The sequence below is a fragment of the Rhipicephalus microplus genome, chromosome 8, assembly GCF_043290135.1.
Source record: "Rhipicephalus microplus isolate Deutch F79 chromosome 8, USDA_Rmic, whole genome shotgun sequence".
Classification (NCBI taxonomy): domain Eukaryota; kingdom Metazoa; phylum Arthropoda; class Arachnida; order Ixodida; family Ixodidae; genus Rhipicephalus; species Rhipicephalus microplus.
Window position 1 is genome coordinate 82,533,932 of NC_134707.1, and position 22,405 is coordinate 82,556,336.

General features: G+C 44.3%; 3 protein-coding genes across 4 annotated transcripts in view; 2 read left to right on the forward strand and 1 right to left on the reverse strand.

Annotated features, from left to right (window-relative positions):
• LOC142769202 (uncharacterized) overlaps positions 1-3,024 on the forward strand; it is a 35,841-nt gene extending 32,817 nt beyond the window's left edge. The window contains exon 7 of the mRNA XM_075872225.1: positions 2,795-3,024. Within this exon, the coding sequence (XP_075728340.1) occupies positions 2,795-2,899 (105 nt within the window). The 3' untranslated portion in view covers positions 2,900-3,024. The remainder of the gene's footprint in view (positions 1-2,794) is intronic.
• LOC119165646 (gastric triacylglycerol lipase-like) overlaps positions 2,935-22,405 on the forward strand; it is a 78,351-nt gene continuing 58,880 nt past the window's right edge. The window contains exons 1-2 of one of the 2 annotated variants that reach the window (XM_075872223.1): positions 2,935-3,062; positions 13,933-14,030. The gene's annotated coding sequence lies outside the window, so the exon portion shown is untranslated. The remainder of the gene's footprint in view (positions 3,063-13,932; positions 14,031-22,405) is intronic. The other variant, XM_075872224.1, reaches the window with a different exon arrangement.
• LOC119163865 (uncharacterized) overlaps positions 11,489-22,405 on the reverse strand; it is a 35,219-nt gene continuing 24,302 nt past the window's right edge. Inside the window, exons 6-10 of the mRNA XM_037415941.2 lie at positions 20,810-20,922; positions 17,963-18,001; positions 17,022-17,057; positions 16,006-16,147; positions 11,489-11,583 (exon numbers count right to left, since the gene is read on the reverse strand). Coding sequence (XP_037271838.2) covers positions 11,576-11,583; positions 16,006-16,147; positions 17,022-17,057; positions 17,963-18,001; positions 20,810-20,922 — 338 coding nt within the window. The 3' untranslated portion in view covers positions 11,489-11,575. The remainder of the gene's footprint in view (positions 11,584-16,005; positions 16,148-17,021; positions 17,058-17,962; positions 18,002-20,809; positions 20,923-22,405) is intronic.

Sequence of the window (22,405 nt, forward strand, 5' to 3'; positions counted from 1 at the left end):
GCTGCCTCATGTCCCATTTTAAAGTAAAGTGGAGCAGCCGTCATTCACGAGGGTGAGGTTATGATTGTAAGTGAAACTTTCTCATCGGCGCCCTCTTGCAATGATCCTTGTACCTCCCCATGCAAGGTGATGTGCATTAAAGTCCCCTACGACGACCCATGGAGCCTAACAGCTGACCAAGACACCATGTAGTCTTTTCGAGTCAAAATCACTCCAAGGTGATACATAAACACCTATGAAAGTAAACATGAGCTTATACTTCTGAATTGTCAGGCAAAAATACTGATTGCGATTATGAGGCGCAATAGGATGCAGCAAATGAGTGAGTTCTAGACAAACATAAACGATGAACTTGCTGCATGCTCCATTGGTAGATCACATCACAGCTTCGTGCCCTGATAGTCTAAGAGGCTTCGACACGCTGGGCTTCCAAATACTGACTGAGACCATGTCCACGCGCATAAACTGAATAAAGTCCGAAAGGCGTGGTTTTAGTTCTCTGGCGTTCCGCTGGATGATGTACGCTGCCAAGAATTCTTCTCGGAAATGATGGTGATCGTTAGCTATGCTTCTACTAGATTGATTCAAGTACTGGGCTTAAGGCGTTTAGCACTCTGACAGTGCCTCGAGCAGACGTTGTTCTCATGTCCAATAAGATTTCTAGGAAAGCGTTCATGAGAGAACGAAGCACAATGACGTATTTGCGATCTGGTTTAAGTGCGTCATCAGTGGTCGGTGAAGACCAGAGTGTTGGCGTGGTCTTCTTAGGCTCTACGGCAAAGGACGACCGGGAAGTACCAGCCATTCCTCTGCAGTGATACTCCTCTCCATGGTCTTCATTGAATTTGTCGGTCATTTAGCGGCTTGGCTAAATGATGCAACTGTAGAAGGGAAGCTGTCGTTTGGAGCATGTGCTGTCTTTGAGGTCGAATGATGGCGCCGACGCTGCTTCAGACGCTGGAATGTTTCGGAAGCCTCCCTGTGAGTCGAATTGTCTCTGGCCTTCTGCTAAAGCACCACGCGCTTCCTGTTAATTTGAGGGCAGTCTTTCAATGTGGCAGCGTGTGAGCCATTACATGTACGTACTTTAAAAAATGTGGATCGACAAGTCTTTTCCGAGTGCAGTTTTGCGCACAGGGATGGTAGTCAGTTCGAACAGTTTGGATAATTGGCAGAATAGAATATTGAAAATATCAAACTTTGACACGGGATCGAGTGGAATCACCTTGAAAGACCAGTTTGACGCAGCAGGATTTCCCAAGATGGTGCACTTGCGTGTTGACAGTACCCGCATTCGTCGGTTTATTAAGAGTACGCTAGTCAGTGCCGTGAATCGCAATGTCTACGTCGTATATCACACCGGCCATGGATGCATTGCCCATCGATATAAAGGAGTGCACTTTAAAGCCACCTTGCTCAGTCACTTGTTGGAGTGGTCCTAGCTCATTAACGTGAAATACGTCTATGACGAGTATAATTTTTCGCGTATTTGCTCAGATATCCTTGATTTCATTAGACACCGAACGTCCCCCCCCCGTCCCCCCCACAAAAAAAAAGCGGAGAGCATTGGTCTGTTTAGCCGTCGCAGGTCTCCTGAGGTCTATTCCAGCACAAAAATGATGATGTGTGGCCAACGCTCATGCCTTGGCTTCATAGTCGCTTTACTCGCAACAGTGGGCGAGGCTGTGTTCAAAATCTTCCTCTTTAGTTTCTTGATCCAGGCGGCAATGATGTCATGGTCAGATGAGCCGTTTTCCGAGGCGGCGGAGTCCAGCTTTGTGTCCTTGGTGTCACTGGGTAAGTTTCCTCTCACCCTCGCCATGGTCGACTGAAGTGACTGCTGGTCAGGTGGTCCTCTGGAACCTTCGCTCAACTTTGTTTCGAGGCAAAACACCAGATTCAGGCCACACGGAGACAAACAGAGCCGAAAGAACGAAGATTGAATAAATCCGTGTCCTACCCATCATTACCATGCTGGCTGGAGCGTCTTGCGTTCCAGCTCTCATAGACTTCCAGCTTCCATAGAACAGTATACGCTTCTGGCTACTGCTCTTTTCTTACTGAGTAATTTTTAGCATGACAATAATAAAAAGAAACAGTAAAGTAACGCCAAATTCGCGCACGAAAGGTGTCCATGTACAAAAGCAATCTTGACACCTCAACGAAAGGTCCATGCGTCGTTAACTATGGTCACTTTCAGAGAAGCGTAGTAGTTGGACTAGACACAGCGGAAGAAATTATCGTATCATCCTATTGCACACCTTTTTTCAGATAATGTTCCCATACCAACTCGTGCAACTGTCAACGCTTCTTACAAACTATGTCCACGTGCATGAAAAAAAAATAAAAACTACCAGGATTCGCAGACCTCACCTCACAGCCCTTTATAAAAGGCGGTACAACATTCACTAAGAATTTATTCTGTAGCCATCATAAGGCAGAGTGGATATAATTATGGGTTACAATAAAAAAATACTCGCTCTGAAAGTTCACAGGTTCACTCTTCATGAAGAATTTTTGTGCAGTGCGCTTTATGAGCTTGTAAAGGCTATTTCGCTGCAGCGATCATTTGGTCTTTTTTGTTAGCAGTGCAGTGACTATTATGCTTCTGGTTACAGTGGCAGCTCAGAACAATGACTAATATAGTAACTTGCTTTTCAGATTCTGCGCTAGAAGGCTTGTTTGAGCAGTAGTTACAAAAGTTGCATGTTCCTTGTCTAGCTTGCCGGGATTTCTTTTCACATTTGTCGCCTATTTACACCATTGAGTACTGACGCACATTCTCTCTTTTCAGGAATGTCTCGTTAAAGTGGCATCGGAATTGCCATATGGAGTGCAGGCTATGGACGATGCGATGACATTTGGAATGCGAACAATAATGACGTTCGGGGCGACCTAAGTAAAGGTGAAGACGTGAACTCATTCGATGTGTGTGTGGTTGCGTACTTGACTAAGCAAGATTTGAGCAGCTATGTCGTTTGGATAGACACCAATAAAACTGAGAAGGTGAACGCATTTCATGTACATGTGGATGTGGATGTGACTAAGCAAGGTTCAAGCAGGTATGTCGTTCGGATGGACCTAACTTAAAACGAGGACACGAACGCATTTTATACATAAGTGGATGTGCACTTACTAAGTGAGATTTGAGCAGTTATGTCGTTCAAATGGAACTAAATAACAAATGAGAACATCAGGCTATTTCATGTATATGTGTATGCGTACAGAACTAAGCAAGATTCGAGTAGTTATGTCGTTCGGTTGTACGTAAGTCGAAATGATAACATGAACGCACATAACCGTATGTGAATGCGTACTTGATTAGGCGAGACTTGAGCAGTTATGCCATTCGGATGGAGGTAAGTAAAAAAAAAACCCTTCAGCAGATTGCTCGTACCTTGGGAATTTATATTATGCGAAGGAGGTGGATGGAATGGGAATCTTTTATTTTTTTGTTGAGCAAGACGATATAAAGTGGTGATAAATATATATGCGAATCCACGCACACAAATACTTTAAACAGCAAAATATTTCTTAATATTAGGAGTTGTTTACAGTTGCGTAAAAATGCCTACAGCAACATAGATATTAGCAACACCAGATGTGGAAAGCTGACATGAAGCACTGATGGTTGCGCTCGTTTGTGCGGGGATAGTAGCCTTCAACACTGCCACAGAAATCAACTTCAGCGGACGGCGACTAACTACAATTGACTTCAACTCGACATGACGAATGCATCATAGGAGTACATATGTATTGTTTACAAAATTAGATATCCATTACTGCAACCCCAACTGACGAAACACAAACATTAGGGTCTATTTAAAAAGTATATTCGAGGCGTTGCGTGGCTCTGCAGTAGAACACTTCATTTCCACACAGAAGGCTAGACTTTGATTCGTACTTGGACACTGACACCAATTCTTTGCATTTCTTCGGTCGACGCTGCCCATGGCAGCTTTTTCTTAATGCTCAGGCGTTAAAGTTACTCATGTGTGTTCTCGCCGTTCCTGGGTAGATATAACGTGTCTATCACTTGTGGCCCATACCCACATAACCGTGACACATACCCACCCCTGGGAATGTGGCACTGTTCTTTTGAAAGGCTTTTGGCAATGTACGGGACGAGATGGCGACATTATTCAGGTCATGGCCACAGATTCATATTCATCAAGCCACCTTACCCTCCCGTAGAAATTTTGTTGTAGCCAAAGTTAAGGTGGCGATATCGAAAGCACCTAGGCGTAGGCGCATAGATAGATAGATAGATAGATTGATAGATAGAAAGATAGATATAGAAAGAAAGACAGACAAACCGACAGACATACATACATACAGACAGACAGACAAACAGACAGACAGCCAGGTAGATAGATAGATAGATAGATAGATAGATAGATAGACGCCGAAAGTGCTTGCGAAACTTCAGCACAAAACATTTACGTGCACTGCAAAGCATAAAACGAAGGCAACACTGCTTTATGACAAGAACCAACGACCCAAATTGTGTGCGTTGTTCTCCTGTTGCTGTATACGCGAAAAAACACAGCGCAAATATAAACAGTGACACCAGAGCCAACTTAAACGCTTACGCATGGTGTCATGCACTTCTGTCTACGGGAAGCCGGTGCCAAAGGAGTGTGTTGCCTTTGCCGGGGGCCCTAAAGGTCCGAACACCCTGCTTTGGCTGAACACCTAGGCTCTCCCTTTCCGCGGACACGACTGAGCGACGCACGGTGAAGCATGGGAGGAAGTCAAGACCCTTCCCGTTGGCTTGGGTTCGTGGTGACGCCTTTCACCAACCGCCTGCTTGCGCAGACGCCTCTTCGAGGGGCGACAAATATCTTATACTTTGAAATGAGTAAACGCGACTGCTTTGCCCACTGTGTAGACATTTTTAAAGACGATAGTCTTTCTTGGAGACCTTCGACGCAAAAACTTTGGTAAATCTGCCTGCCTGCCTGCCTGCCTGCCTGCCTGTCTGCCTGTCTGTCTGTCTGTCTGTCTGTACATTTGTCTGTTTGCCCACTTTTACCGGCATTGAGTATTTGAAACGGCCGACCCCATCTGCAGCGACCACCAATGCTGCTCAAGGTTTAGCGTTCATGCTTGTGCAATTGTCAATTAACAGCAATTATTGCGCATGTCTGGGGCACTATAACAACACGCATATATTCTGAATATGCATCGCTTACTTGAAAATACATACATAAGCAGTTTCAAGGACCGTAGCGCTTATCACGCTGTGCTTACTATGCAACGCTCACACGGAGCGGGAAGTGTTTCCAATGCTTTGCTAAGACGAGATGGTGGTGGCACCTACCCGTCGCCTCGCGTTCTACACATTATCACCTCTGAGACGGGCGCACACGGCCACGTGCTTTGTTTTCCAAAAGAAACTGCCAGATGGCGCTCATGGCTCATGTGTGACATGACTTGGTGCGCCCGTGAGCCTCCGCAGTCCGCTCGAGGCACTCTAACGCAGCGTCTCCGGAATACCATTCACCGATTTTCTCGCGCAGATTATCAAATCAAATGTTTTTTTTCACTCTCTCCACACGCAAGACTATCGTCTTTCGACGACATTTGCAGATTACATGCAGATAACGGGCCAATTTTTATCCCTGTGATATTTTTATATTTCTACGTGACTCTAAATTCAATCCTATAAGTGTAGTGAAATTTAACAAAATGGCTGATAGTAGACCAGCCCACATTTGTGTTGTTATGCATCCTTACAACCTGGCAGCATCGAGCTAAGCCGCTACCCCTTGACGTCTATCTGGCAGTACTTATGCGGCAAATTGGACAAACTAATGTGTTAAGCTGGAGTAACCAATGCAGTGGAAAATACTTCACCATAAAAGAATAACTCCACTGATGTTCTGCGCATCTACCAGAGTGGGAAGAAACCATTTTGTTTTTGTGATCGATAAAAGAACAATGTGGTTATTAAGCTTGTCGCAATGACAGCTTCTATTGAGTTTTATCTGTGAGTCTTTCGACGGGCGTCCAGTCCAAGCCGCATAATTATTCAGGCGCAACAACTATGTAAAAAGCCAGCGATTTGGCCAAAGTTCTGCTTTTGATAAGCACAGCTGATGCCTTCAAATTCACTTTACGACCTAAGCAGGGCAGGGAAGGGCGTTAAGAGACCTAAATAAAAAAAAACGAAAACCAAATTTCAAAAGAACCGAAGAAGACGTGAGTGAGTACTGGAGGAGACAGCGTGAGCTTGTGAGCTTTCGTACGACAACGAGAAGAGGAAGAAAGTGGCCACCCAGCTAGTTTCACTAGACGTTCGGGCAGAAGGGCCAAACGGACCGAGGTAGTGTCCCCATAGAGGCCTTTCCCGGACGGGAGGGGTCATTCAGGACTGAGCCTAGCCTGCTCTCTTTTGTGGCGGAAGAGCATACGATAGGGGCCAGGGTAGGCGGCAATCGTATTGCAGACTCGCGTTCCACCCAACCAGACACGGAGAGTTGGATTGTAGTGCCACGTCCAATCCCGTGCAGCTTAACCGCATATAACCGAGTTAATTTTTGGCAATCGCTAACAAAGGCTGGTGATCAGTCTCTACTGATTTGCTCCAATAAGCAACTCGCCAAATTTCTCGCAGCTATATGTTATTCCCGGTGCCTTCATTTCGGTCTCGGTGAGTGCGCTCGATGCATACGCTACCAGCCCTTGCCTCGAAGCTGCACAAGCGCGGCTCCCGACGTATTCCTGGAAGCATCGGTGCTAATGTTGATCTCTTTCTGAGGATCCAACACTGCCAGGACGGGTGACGGCATGAGCAACGTGCGGATCGTTTCTAATTCTGTGTGGTGAATGCTACTCCATTCAAAACACACACTTTCACATGCCCCGCTACGGTGGTCTAGTGGCTAAGGTACTCAGCTGCTGACCCACGGGTCACGAGCTCGAATCCCGGCTGCGGCGGCTGCATTTCAGATGCAGGCGGCAATGTCGTAGGCCCATGTGCTCAGATTTGGGTGCACGTTAAAAATAACTTCAGGTGGTCGAAATTTCCGGAGCCCTCCACTACAGCGTCTCTCATAATCATATAGTGGTTTTGGGACGTTAAACCCCACGAATAAATCAATCAACGCACTTTCACGCATTAAAATACGCAGCGCCATCATTTTTTCAAACTCGCGATGTGATTTTCGAAACAATTCACTGCGCCTAACATTCTTCTTACTTCCTGTTTTGATGTGGAGGTTAGCATATTGGCGACACATTTTTCGCGTTCTTTCGTTCGGTTTCGTTCCTTCACTTGAAATTATGCCTACAAGAAAATTCGATCTCTTGCGAATAAAATATGCATTTATCTGCGTTAGGCATGGAACCGGCTGAAGTTCTCGCTTCCATTACGGCCCTTAAACGCTTCTCGCGCTGTGTTTTTGGCATACCTATACCACCAGCACATTAGCAATGTAAACTCGCACAACTCGTACACCAGGAATTTTGTCAAATGCGTCTTTGATTTCTCTTTGTAATATTGCCAAAACAGAAACTGGATCAGACTGTAGCATCATAAATCTCTATCACCCGTACGGAGTACTGAACTTGCAAATCTTTTATGATGCGTCGTAAAACGGTAATTCATAAAGCCTTCAATTTGCGTCCAGCTTGCTGAACCATCTTGTTCCCGCTAGCTCTGCCTCGATGTGTTCTCTTCAAGGAAACTCGTACCAGTTGCGTTTAATGTTTTCGTATATATGCTGTATACCCACGCAGATTCCACTTTTTCCGCCCTTTTTTTGAACAATAACCACTTGACTCACGCATTTTGCCGGAGTTAGGCCTACATGCGCTTCAGTTCCTAGGGAGCTGCCTCGCGTAAGGCACTTACCTCGCTGGCACCGCTATGGGCTTGGCTCTGTCTTTCATAATGATCCTGTAAGAGCGTTTGACACAACCGAGCTCTTTAAAAGACTGCGGAATTTTTTTTCATTATCTGCTCTCCCAGAGTTGGATGGCTTGAAATGGCGTGGTCGAAGCACTCGCAAGTGACCAGTCCCAACAACGCTTGCTTGCCTTTTGGACTACAAAGAACGCAACTCGCTTCTCTTTGTTTCGCAGCCACATATTGGTGACGATGCTGTGGCGAAATGCTCAATCGCATTTCCTCCGTAAAAGTGTCAGCGTTGTCTTGCGTGGGCGTACTTTCGCAGTTCTCTTTAGCCTTACATAAAGATAGAGAGCCAGCAAAATTGCCTGTGCACCAGTGTCGAGCTTCAGGTGACAGTTTTCATGCCCGATTTTGCATAAACTGTCCAGTCTCAACCCACCGTACTTTACATGCACTTATTGCTCGGCCAGAATCAGGAAGTCATGCTCTGGGTCTTTGCTCTCGTCGCGTGCTTCACGCTCCAATTCAATAACCTTTGCGCTCTGCAGCAAGCAGTGGAATGGTTCTGCTTACGGCTGTTTGCGCACGTCTTTTCCCATGCTGGACACTTCCTAGGTGGGTGGGACCTGTTTCAGTAGGTGTATTGACGGGTTCACTGCTTCCGAGCTTCGCTCCCATCGCGTTTCTCCACGACACAGGCCTTCGCTGTGCGTTCTTCCTCGTCACAAAGTTGGTCTTGGCTAGCTGCAAGCTCAGCAGCTTTGCAAAATTATGTAGCCTCGGAAATTCTCAAGTCTTTTCTTTTAGAAGGCGGGATTGGAGCTTTTTTATCGTTTGTTCCAAAAACGAGTTGGTCATGAACCTTTAAACCCCCAAGTGTCCAGATATGCTCGTCTGCGCTGCTACTTGTAAGTATCTGAGGAATAGCTCGAATGTTTCACCTTGCTATTGCAGGCAGCAACGAAAAACTTACGTTTCGGGCGTTTCATTGCACTGTAACGTGCAGTACTCCTAAAATTTTCTGACTTTGACGTAGTAGTCCTCCTGGTCTGCTTGAGTCCGCTAAGGCGTGCTGTACATTTTATGGCCTCTTGCCCAGCAAAGTGAAGGAATGCGGCAGTGTTTTCGAAGCTCGACATGACTTCCTTGTCCATCGCCTTTCAGTGCAGCTTGAGGCGCTGCTTGAACCTTTTCCATTTCCGGCGGCGTTATCCGAGAGGACGAGTCGGTCGGGGGTGGAAGCGTTTTAGATGCGGAGCATCTAATACTCGAGGCTTGTAGTGCGGCGCCGTCCGCAAGCTTCCTCCTCCTTCTTTCACCATCTGTGCATCCCTTCCTCCTCTACACACTGCGCGCGCTTCACTCCTCCACCATCTGTGCGCCCTTCCTCCTCTACACACCGCGTGCGCTTCTCCTCTTCACGAACATTCGCTAGCTGTATAATGTAGTGCGCATGCGCCGTCACGCTTCGAGAACATCGGCAGCTGACGCGCGCGCATGCGCCGTCGCGTTTCGAGAACATCGGCAGCTGACGCGCGCGCATGCGCCGTTGCGCTTCTCCCCCTTCTCGAACATTCGACAGCTGACAGTGCATACGCCGTCGCGCTGTATATATACTCAAGGTCGGCGCTCGCTCGCTCAGTTGCCGCTCGTCGGTTGGTTTGTACGGCGCGTCGACGTCCAAGGTCGCGGTGAAATGAATTCCAACGAATCCACAAACACAATGATCGACGTCCCTTCGACCAGCGCCGCCCTTTCGCATACGTGTGTACGTGTTCACTCATTGAACACCTCCTCCTACAACCACGTTAACCAATTTAGCCATCGACCCAAGTAAGTCGCACTTTAACACCCCATTTCACAACCACGTTAACCAATTTAGCCATCGACCCAAGCAAGTCGCACTTTAACACCCCGTTAACCAATTATATGCTCCGCATCCTCCTCAGTGTTCCCCCGAGGGAAGCTGCGGGCAATTTTTTTTTATCTCGGCAGCTCGAAAAACGCTCGATAACGAAAACACTACGCAAGTGCGTGCGCAGCCGCTGTCTACGGTAAGCCACTTCTGACACCATGTTTTGGTTGATGACAGAGAGCGAAACGGCGACACGGCAAGACCGGTGTTTATTGTCGCATGCTCCCTTTTCATCCTCAACATTCGGGCTGCATTTGCCAGACCACACGCTGATACAGCCGTGTCGTCATAGGCTAAACGAAAGATTTCTCGCTATCATTCGACGGCTTCGTCAACGCGCAATAAAAAAAAAACGCTGAACTAAGCAGATGAGTGCATACCAAGCCTATGCAGTATCTGCGAAAACAACATGCGATGAAGCCGCACGGCTTCTTTCTCCTTTTTGCAGTCATCATCATTATCATCATCATCAACATCATCAATATCATCATCATCATCCTGACTACGTGCACAGCAGGACAAAGGTCTCTCCCATGTTCTGCCAGTCAACTTGGTCCTGTGCTTGCGGCTGCCAATTTATATCCGCAAACTTCTTCATCTCATCTGCCCACCTAACCTTCTGTCTCTCCCTAACCCGCTTACCTTCTCTAGGAATTCAGTTAGTTACCCTTAATGACCTTTTTGCAGCTATACCATTATATAAAACAAACGCAGTTTCGAGGCTTCGATCACTCACACGTGGACTGGCCCAAGTACACCGTAACGAGATAGAATTTGCCGACAGTCGCCTTGTCAACTTGGCCCCACCCGAAGCTCCATTCAATGCGTGAGTGTTGTAGAGCACGAATTTTCTTTTTTTATTGCTCTTCTGCATAATATTTTATACCCCTTACCCCTTTCCTTACACAGGGCGAGAAATGGCTAACCTGCCTCTTTTTTTATCTTTCCCTTCCTCCTTTTCGTCGAGTCATATCGTTTTCAGTGTGGCAGGTATCTGTAAAACACAAATCCCTCCATGAATGTCTGCGCTCTGCGGCAAAACGAGAGAGGGACAGGGGGTCATTATCCGCCCCGCGAGTACTTTGAAGACGCCGCTGCAGCGTAGTCCCCGCAGTCACCCCTGAGGAAGGAGCCAAGTCGGTTTCGAAACTTCAGGTTTCTTCAAAACTTTCACTTGGAGTCTAAATTATCTCCCAACCCCCTCAATGTTCGAGGAGGTTGACAGTTATCGTGAATGCTACGGCCACATCGACATATACACATCTATAGTTATGCGCGGGATTTAGGTGCCTTATATGTTAATACCATTTGATGACGAAAGAACCATTTGTGAATTAGAGTTCCGTTTTTCTGCTACTTTCCCTTTCTCATCATAATCGGTAGTAACTGCCCCTGCTGATCGCGCATTAGGCTTTTTTTTTTATGTGGCATTTCTGCTTATAGCTGCCTTTAAGCTGCTCCGTAACATAGTATTTCCCTTGGGTGCATTCAGTAATTACCAATGAACCCACAGACCAATTGAATGAATTGGCAGTTTCACTGTCTTAGCTATGAGTTGAGTGGCTGAACTTTGTTTTATCTTCAAGGATGTCGAGGCACATGTAGGATGTACCTAAGAAGTATGATTTCAACTGTACTGCCGTTATTCATCTCGGATAATTATAAACAAATTTGATGACGAGGCGTATTAAAAGGCAAGAATTATTATCAGCGTATGTTGTTCGAAAACGTGTTTATTTGTGCAGTCGAGCTCCCTCGCTTCTGATGTGGCATCGCCACGCCGGTGATCCGAGAGAACTGATTTACTGACCTGAAAAAAAAAGCAAAAAGAAGATTATATGGCATCTTGTTAGGTTCGCAAGACAAAAAGCACAATCTATCTTACTGGAGCTCTTCCACGCACCATACTTATGTACACACAATAGGTGGGAGTGGGTGGGTGAAACGGAATGCGCTGTACAGGTTGTAAGGAAATAAGTAGTGCCTTCAGATAGGCGGCCCCTTCTTGACTGGTGGATTGATTTTTTGTCGGCCGCCTTGTCCTCCTAGGTGTGTTGTCTTTAAAGAAACCTTGTCGTTGACGTCACGTCATGTGCTGTCAACGTCTGTACTTGCCTTCTTAAAAAGAAGCAATGAAAGAGGAACCGAACCTTGCGATTATTCGCTTGTGGTCATTGCAGTAGGAAACAAAGGCACAAACATAAGTATTCTCAAATATGGCTCAGCCTTGTAGGAAAAAAAGTAAATGTTTCAAAAAAAAAGGAAGACATCATAAATAATGAGAAATCAGTGATACAAACTGAGATTTTTCCACCTCCAGGAGGTCAATGATCATGAAGAGTCTTGCTCAGAACTGATCAAAAGAACCCGTGTATTCTTCGTACAAATGCTGCACCATCATATAAAGACGTCCCCCATTCTTAAAAGGGCGATTCTATATCATCATCATCAGCCTGACTACGTCCCCTGCAGGACAAAGACCTCTCCCATGCTCCGCCAGTTAACCTGGTCCTGTGCTTGCTGCTGGCAATTTATACCCGCAAACTTCTTAATCTCATCTGCCCACCTAACCTTCTGTCTCCCCCTAACCCGCTTGCCTTCTCTGGGAATCCCGTAAGTTACCCTTAATGACCAGCGGTTACCCTGTCTACGCGCTACATGCCCGGCCCATGTCCATTTCCTCTTCTTGATTTCAGCTATGATATCCTTAACCCCCGTTTGTTCCCTAATCCACTCTGCTCTCTTCTTATCTATAGACAAGTATATAGACTTACATATACACAAGATGTGAAGCGTCTACATTTTCATGCAACTATATACAAGGATCACGTCACTAATTACAAATCCCGAGTCGAGGTTCTCTCGGCGCTTCTTCGCGGGCTCTCACTTCGGGGTCCGCTGGTCGATGAGCCGCTTTTGCAGACCTAAGTAGCGGTGGGCGTCTAGTGGGTAACTTGCACAGCTGCGCCTTTGGCGTACACGTGAAAGGACATGCCTCTAGCGCAAGAAACTTGGCGGGCATGTTCAGAAAATAGGCGAGAGTACAATGGGAACAGTTCGATAGGGGGAACGTACAGGGGCCGTTTTGCGCTTCTTTTTCGTTCCCGATAGTTCTATACTGTATTGATCTGCTGTCAGTTTTGCCTATCTTCAATTAATTTACCTGCGTGCTTTGGAAGCATGAAGTCCCGGTTTTGCATGTTTTTCCTAATGCCCTTGTCCGCATGCAACTTTTCGCGAAGCTGCGGTATTACAATGGTTGCTACATTTAAGTTTTTTTTCTTTTTCTAATGTAAGTACACAAAGCTTCACTACGTCACAGGACGTGAATGGCTAATCAACTTTAAAACGAATATTCTGAGGACCATGAAGAATTTTATAAAAACTTGTCTGTATTACAGAAGAAAACTTCTGCCATATTGTTTGGGACACCTATTCACGTTGGCACACCGGTATTATGCGTATACAATGCTGTGTACAATAAATAAAACAATATATATATATATATATATATATATATATAATGATCATATTGTTTATATATATGCTGTATACAATGAATAAAACAAGACAACTGAGAAATAGAGAATGCCACTTTGGAAAAAAAACGAGCAAATTCCAGCCACTGCATGAATAGGTGTATGCTATAGAAAGGAAGAATAACATTTATCCGCTTCATACCGGTGCCTTTGTCCTGAGTTGTTCGTTTATGTTTTCCCATGAATGTCCGTGTTGTAAAGAGGTAAGAAGCAGCGCTGATGTTATCTAATGCATGTTATAAGTATTTCGTCTATTTTGATCAATCTATAAACAACTGTGCACAAGAACAAGTAGCTGTGCTAAGGGCCACAACTGAATTCCTCTGTTCAGTTAAAACACAAAAAGGTTAGCTCTTGCCTATGTGGCAAGAAGGCAGGCGCGAAGTGGCACCATAGTAAATGTACCGTAATGTCTTCCAAAAAAGCTTCGCTCTAATATATCCAGTTGCCACCCTAGTATTCTCACATGTCATCAGTGAATTTACTTGGTCACGGCTGCAAAATGCTGTGAAATTATAAGATTGCTTCAGTTAAAGATGCGATATTAGAAACCCTTCACGCGATGTTGCATGCGAGGGTGAGTGAGCGAATGAACTTTATTTCCTTTTTTTTTTAAAAAGAAAGAGGCCACAGGAGAGAGAGGAGTGTCTCTGATCCAGTCCCACCAGTGTCCTTCACCACTTCAAGCAAGTGGCCTAACGCCAGTCTACAATCCGTGGTAGGATTCGGTTACTTCCTAAATGTTCGATGTTATATGTAATTATTGTCCTTGCAATGATGAAATTCATTCTACAAAATCTCTGGACTTTCTGCTCGCTTTGCACGCCTGTAACAACCGGCCTGTTCCTTTATGGTTTGCACAACTTAGTTTAGCTCTGAGAAGAACTAGCACTTATATCACATGCGCTGAGTGTTTTCTTGAGCAGCAATACTGGGATGTGGAAATGTATGCAAAGCTGTAGCAAAATAGGTCGCTGAGAAAAACGTGTTACGCGGCTGCTAGAAGAGCGTTTTGCTTTACAATAGCATTATATTTCTTTAGCAGATTGAACTAACACTGCAATGTGATTATGGCACGTTAGGTTAAAAAAAGGCTTTTGCCTGAATCCGCCGCGCATTGCCCTAACTTACAAAATCATTAATTACTTTTGAGGTCTTACGTGTCAGAAAGTGGGAAAAGGCAACCATTGGCAACGTGGTGCAGGTTTCAGAATTATAGTAGAAGATTTACATTAGGATATTTTCCTTCTACTTTATGAAGTGATCTAGAAGATAAGAACCGCTGATTATTGTAGAAGTGACTTTCATCTAAACGTGTTGGTAGGTCTTTGGCCTTACGGATAGACAGCGGGAATTCAAAACGGCTAATAATGCCATTAGGAGGGAACTAACATTCATCCACGAACACAGTTCACACGCTGGGTGCGAAGACCAGCTTGCAGAGCGCTGACTTGATAAACACTGGAAACAGAAGTCAGCAACAAGCATGGGTTTCTGCTCTCTTCATTGGAATAACGGGAAAAGTAAAATTATGCACGTCTAAATATTAGAATCGAGGCGACGACAGTCGTCTGTTAGTAGGCTTGCTAAGTTCTGCTGATTCGCACAAATAAGCGCATCCGTCTCATCGCCTTTGGCAGAACAGAGAGCGCAGACTTTTGTAGAACTGGCTTCCTGTGCCAGACACGTAAATAATAATCAACCCTCTCACCCTTTTTTTCTGGCTGCCATCACCTGCTCTATCACCTGCCATGCCCTCCCAGAGAAATTTTCAACGTCTTCAGCTTTCCACCTGCATTCCCTTGGCTAATCCCACAGTATTCAAAACTCAGGAATCATGCAAAACAGCTATCTTAGAGAGCACCACTGCGGGGGACGAGGACGAAAAGAAAGCTTTTGTTAAAAGGATGGCTCCATTATTCATTTATTTATTTATTGCTGTTGCTGAAACCATCTGCCTCATTTTCTATATCCGTTATTTCTAATTGTTCATTTTCATATTTAATTTTTGCCCTTTTGCTGATTAGTTTAAAAAACGTGAGCTAACAAATTAACACTATTTCTTCAGAACTACCCGGTTCTTGGCATATCCCCTAGCATGGGCGTGTGCCACAGCTTCCAGGCCTTTTGTTCCTTCTTTTTCTGTATTATTGTCGTCGTAATACAACTTCTTGTGAGGGGACGATGAAAATTTCGTTGTTGCACAGTTCTTCAAAAAGGGACAACTTTTATGCCCCATAAAACGAGAAAATGGACAGTGAGTCGATTAGACGTTGTAGCTCCATTGAGACACCGGGACATGGTCGGGACGTTGTCGCGGCACCTAAACACCGCAACATCATCGGGACGTTGCCACGTTAACGGGACATTGTCAAGACCTTGTCACAGCACCGAGACACCACGACCTGACATCCTGATTTGTTGTAAGTCGTGTTGATTTTGGAGGCAATGGGAAAGCAAGAGTGGAGAAGAAATATTACAATACCTCTGATCCTGGAGGCGGTGCTTTCGAAAGTAGAAAAAACGGAGATTTACTATACCAACTTAGTAAAAAGAACAGAAAAGACGGCTTTCGCTTTCAACCCCTTTTCCGAAAATTCGTAACGGACCCATTCAGCATTCGTGATCACCGTCTGACCAAAATCTTAACCTCCGGCTCTGCAGTTGTTTCTATTAATTACTATATAACTTACACCACGTTCTTTTGATATCGTACACGCCCGTCCACAGAATCAGGCGTCTGAAAGCGTTGATGTTAGTGCTGTCAACGAGGTCGCAGACAAGGGCGATGATCTTGTCTTCCGGAGCACTGGGAAGTGCATTTCCCACGAGGCACTGCGGAGATGATTAGTCGGAAGGTTATCTCTGTGACAGCACGAGAATTCTCTGTGACAGCACGGATATATCTCTGTGACAGCACGAGAATTCGAATCGTCCCGAACAAATGACAGCGATTGTAGTCGATACAATTTTTTTTGGTCTGAATCACAACAGTTGTTACACGATGCACATATTTTAAAATTAACTAGACCAATGTTAGGCACAGGCGGTACGCAAGTGCTTCCTGAGAAATAACGAAAAAAAAACATTGCAACAGAGGCAAAATAAAAACACTCAGCGAAAAATACAGTTATGACTTCTTCTGCTACGGAACTGATTATGATAGTCGAACTATCGAAAATGATCGAATGTACCTTATTTCTGAGCTTAGACCATTCACTTGGCATCTTCTTTAAAACTGCACTCGTTTTCGAAAAAAAAATACTTTGTAACCAGTTAATGATTGCGTTTCGCGGTCCTTTGACTTTCATGCACAATGTAAGAAATTCAACATACATCATTGCTATATCCCACTTCTTAGCAGTCTGGACCTTTGTATTTATCATTCTGGCTAAACGAAAAACCGCAAACACAATCCTAATGCAACGGTGCAGCATATGTTTAGAAAATAGTCCGACTCTAAATACAGCAGGTTCCATAGAATGATTGTTTCAGCAGCCTAAACAGCCCCATCGTGGTGGTCTAGTGGCTAAGGTACTCAGCTACTGACCCACACGTCGCGGGATTAAATTTCAGCTGCGGCGACATTATTTTAATGAGTTTACTCATTAAAATAATGGCCTCAACAAGCTGTGCTGAGAACTCATTGACTGAACAACCCGTGAGAGTGAAGAATGTAAATAATTTCTGAAGAGAGGCTTTCACGCACCTGAACAAGTGACACAAGCGGGGCTGCAAGGTTTGTCTGAAAGAGAGTTACAACAAAACATTAATGCTGTGACAAACAATTCTATATTGAAAAATTAACGACTTCGCAAATAGAAAGTGAGATATGCTCACAATTAGTAAAGAAAGCAAGTAGGTAGCAACAATATAACCTATTTAGGAAATAAAAGCTCCGCAGTTCCTTGTTTACCAGTATAAAACTTATTCCAAGGTGCAAGCGAATCGCTACGCCATTGGTCATCATATTTGTGCGAAGTGAAGAAGTATTCGCAAGGTTTACGTTAGGCAACGTGTGCTTTACGTCGCTGCATATTGTGTGTATTTTGAGGGCGTTGCTGGGAACAAAGAAATATGCGTGAATTGTTTGTAATGAGTGTTGTCGTACACTCGGTGGCTAACTGTGCTACCGCGCCGATATGAAATACGCGGCGCTAAACTGAGGTCCAATAAAGCAAGACACAGCGAGAATTTATTGGACTGTGTATACTAAGAGCATCAGAATAGCTGACATTTTTCAGTGTATGCGTTACAAAGCCCCAAAAACGACTAACATTGTACCTAATTCCTTAAAGTTTACTTTTCCCCCACGTACATTTGCCGCCTCAATTTTTTTTCCACTGGCGGAGTGATACGAACACAAAGGAAATAACTGACCGATCTCTTGAAAAGTCTCGTGTATTGAGTACTTGAAACTACGCATGCAAATATTCACACATGGCTTCAAACGAACATGTCGGGGGATAAAATTGTAACATGCACCAGTTTTTGCAAACTGCTAGAACCTATTTACAATGCCTGTTGTCTTGCCACCAGGGAATGCGCAAGTATTCTCGGTTGAGGGAAATATAGCATGTCGGGAACTCCACTGCGTGTATTTGTGAGAAGGGTGGAACACGAACGTCTGTTTACAAAAACATAACTTACTGCTGACTTTTTGCAGCTGTTCCCCAGGTCAGTGTTGCACTGCATAGGTGAAAAAAAAAATAAACGATACAGACTGAAACAAAATTTTCCGTCGTCAGAAGAAAACTAGATAATAATAGTAAGAAATTTTCCCGAAAGGCGGGTTCTTTTCCCATCGGTGTGCACTAATACACTCAGAGTAAACAAACAGTACAATACAGTTGGTTGCACCAAGGAAATACTGCTTGCTACGTTCTGTTATAATGGTGCGGTGACACAACGTTGTTGGCGTTGTCGAAGTCGTACCGCGGAGGGAATTCCTCAGATTGCTTTCAGCAGTGATGTTGAAGGAAATCATCTTGACGATGAGGACTTTTCAGGGGACGTATACGGCTTTTAACGCACCGATAGATATAGTGACTATTAGCGATCAGCTGCCAACCCATAATTCGCGGATTTTGCGAATGGGAAGATAGTTGGTCTCAAGTTATATGGCGTGCTCACTGTTGCAATTGGTACTGCGTTTGGCTCACAGTTTGATCGTCTGTCACGTTTTCACGTGCAAGAATACTTGGGAAGGACAAGTAGCATAGCCAAGAAGTCCGAAATAACCACCAAAAAATATTTTGCACCCAAAACAAAGACAACCCTAACAAATCATTGAATTTGCAAAGAAAGGCCCAATAAATAATATATGATTTTGGTTATTACTCGAAAATTTTAGTCGGGCATAAGGCGTTTCACAGGCTCGTCGGAGAGGGCCCTTTCATCACTATAGACACATCTCGGATGCAATTAACAAAAACATCATTAATGTAGAGCTATTGAGCGTAATTTTTATTAGCACGATCCTAATAGTCATATATAGGTAACGTATAATTAACATGATTTCTCTTAGACGGCTCATGGCTAATACCACGTTAATTAGCATAGCTTAGTTAGCCCGTCAACTAGCATGGTTTAGTTAGCACGGTTCCAGCTTCACACGGTCTTATCAAGATGTTGTCATTACGTAGGCCTTACAACGGCTTGGCCTAATTGCCTTGGTCATTGCATGTCCTGGCATACATAGCCAAATACACCAGCCAGTCAAATAGCTAATTAGCCGGCCGCACCAGCTCGAGTGCTAGCGGACAATGAAGACGACGAAAAAGATGCGCACTGCCCGATCAGCGCACCTCCTACATTCAGGCAACCGGAAGGATACCGTTACTAGCGGTACCGCCAGATGAATCCAATGCTGTGTCCCCCTTCTTCTTTTTTTGCTATTTTTAAAATCTGGTTTATCAAATCCTTTTGCTCTTTTCCTTCTTTAAGATACGTTATTATGCATCTTGTTCTTATTTGATTTCTTCCGTTTTTAACAAGTATTGTATAAAAATTTACGTTGAAAGGTACAGTGTGGCCAAAAACCCTTGTGGGTATGAGCCAAGATCTCCTAGGCGACAACACAAAACAAAACAAATGTACAGACAGACCATGATGAATAACACGTGTCCACAGGTTTAGCTGCAGTCACGATGTTGTCAAACACTCAGCTGGAATGAATATCAGAGGCTATCGTGCTGGTTATTCCAGAGCAGACTGAGTGCAGGAATTAAAATATTTAAAATGACCCTAAATAGCTCGTGCCGTTACAGAAAAATATCACCAGGAAGCGTTTCTGACCTTTTATTGCATGGGTTCACGTTTAAACTCAGTGGAACGACAAACATATGAAAGAAGATGCCTGTGGTTTGAAAACACCACCCAACTTTGTCGACTGTCTTTGACGCGATGTCGAGTTCCATCGTAACCAATGAAGCACTGTAAGCTGAAGGGTAGATTTTTTTCCCACTGTCAACTCATTCAAATAGAGAAGTTTCCAGAGCTCGGAAATATACGGAGGTTTTCCATGCCCAAGCGATCCTACATTGCACTCCAGAAGACATTCGTGTACAATCAAGGAATACCAGCCGGTATTGTTGTGCTTCCCACAAGGGCCTCTATCAAGCGACACGTAGCGGCTATAGTGTGGATTCAAATTTGTCATTTGAGCGCATAAATATAGACGAGACATAAAGCATGAAGAGAAATCAGTGCACTGAATTTTTTTTCAGAAATTTATTCATTAGAACGTGACCAATCATGTAGACTTTGAAGTACTGCAATGTACGCCTATAACAGGCATAACCTTCTTTCTGTATTATAGTAGTTTGCTCTATGTGGTTTGCCGTTTACTTCTACTTAGGCGGGTTCCGAAAAAAAAACATGCTCGTATATTCATTATTTTATATGTTAGCGCTAAATTAAAAACATTACAACCACACATATGTCTATGAATGTACATTGCAGGAAACCAGTATAGCTGGGAACACTGTGGAGTGATAACAACTACACGTTATAATTACTCCGGTGGCTTCCTAAATGAAGACAATATGTTTGAAGCAAGAAAAAAACTGTTGGCAGAAGCTCATCACTGCTGGAAAAAGAGACGTTATATAGACCACAATGTCCGCGACAGCTTCGACAGCCAGAAGACAGATGTTATTTATGTTATTTATTATGCCATTGTGCTCTATTACTTCTCGGCGTCGTGCTGATATTTCAAAATTTTTATTATAATAGTATTTGCGTTCAATTATGCTACGTCATGCACGTCACCCTTGTCAATGCCATATTGTAAACAATAAGCTTTGATATAAGTTTTTTGTACACTTACTTTGAGGAATGTTTTTTTTTTGCGAGCGTCATCTTCATGCTTATAGCGCGTGTGCATTTTCAGTTTTTTAAAACATTGGAATTTCATACCATACAACTCATACAGGTGAAATTCGAATGATTACACAACGCTCGTGAAGTTTTTCAATGTATTCCGATTCCCCTTACCTGACCGATGAGGGCACTTGGCAACGAGACGTCCACATTTCCGCGAGAACAGTAGTTCAGCCTCACAGTTCCGGCTTTTACCTTGTTAACACTGTTGATGAGATCTATTGACACTGTCGAAAAAAATGTACCATGATGACACCACGGTAATGCGACATATATAAATTCAAATGAATGTTGACAACGATGTTTAAAAGTTCTTATTGCGCACCGGAAAATCAACAAAATGCGCAATGGCATGAGTTTCTAGAAAACAGAGATATTGTCACGCATCATAAGCATTTGATTGATATGTGGGGTTTAACGTCCCAAAACCGCCATATGATTACGAGAGACGCCGTAGAGGAGGGCTCCGGAAATTTCGACCACCTGGGGTTCTTTAACGTGCACCGAAATCGGAGCACACGGGCCTACAACATTTCCGCCTCCATCGGAAATGCAACGCATCATAAGCATTCACGACGGCGAAAGTATTCCATGCCACGTCAGACGCGCGAACTGATTGGGTTCCGGAGTCAGTCTCTCGAGTGGAAAACGTTAACACGAGTGAGGCAAAAAAAAAAAGAAAGAAAACGTCACTTGTCGTGGCACTAGCAAACCTTCTCAGATCAGCTGAAATTGTGACAACAGCGTGATGTGACGTCACACAATGGCGTAGTCAAACGACGCCGTTTACTCATAATGAAAGCCCATCTCGAAGACAGTTCAGTAGCAGTTGACGTGCAGAAAGCTCACAGTGCCTAAGATTCAGGGAGGCTGGGTAAGACTGCGTCAAAATCCGTAAAGCTTTGGGAGCAGGGCAGGCGAGCGTCTTTACATCGTCTCCGAAGAAAAAAAGATGTGGTTTTTGCCTTACGATAATCAAATTGACATATCAGGAATCCTTTGTATTTCCATTGTGACGATAGCACACAGAAAATTGATCACATACCAAGGAGGGATCGTTAGCGCAGCTGCACTAATCCAATAATAAACATCAGAATAAAGTAGTAATTAGCCCTCCAAAAAGGTGGAGAAGATCTGGTGTACTTAATCTTCTGTTGGCTTTCACAATGAAAGTAAAAGCTTTAGACATTTTTCTCTGAAACATGCAGACGTAGCCTCATATTGAAATTTAATTGGCAACTGAAAGCAGAGAAGACAGTCAGTGAGTCCCCGCGAGTCAATATATGTTTCGTGTACTTATGACCAGAGAGAGAGAGAAAATTTTAATGCGGAAAGGCAGGGAGGTTAACCAGAAAACACATCCGGTTTGCTACCCTGCACTGGGGAAAGGGTAAGGGGAAAGGGAGGAAGAGAAGCACAAACACACATACACACACTCGCACACAGTAGTGTCACAATCGTTCTACGAGGCGGGTCGCTCGCAGAAACTTCATCAGCGCCTTCGTTGCTTTCTGGCGTGAAGCTCGATCTTTCCGACATTCCAAGATTGACTGCTCAGAAAATGGCTGGTCGTCGAGGCGAGCAAACACTGCTGAGAGGGACTGTCGCTGAGAGCTGTACTGGGGGCACTGACATAAAATATGTTCAATTGTTTCGTCATTGTCGCAATGGTCGCATGTAGCGCTGTCTCTCATTCCGATGCGGCAGGCA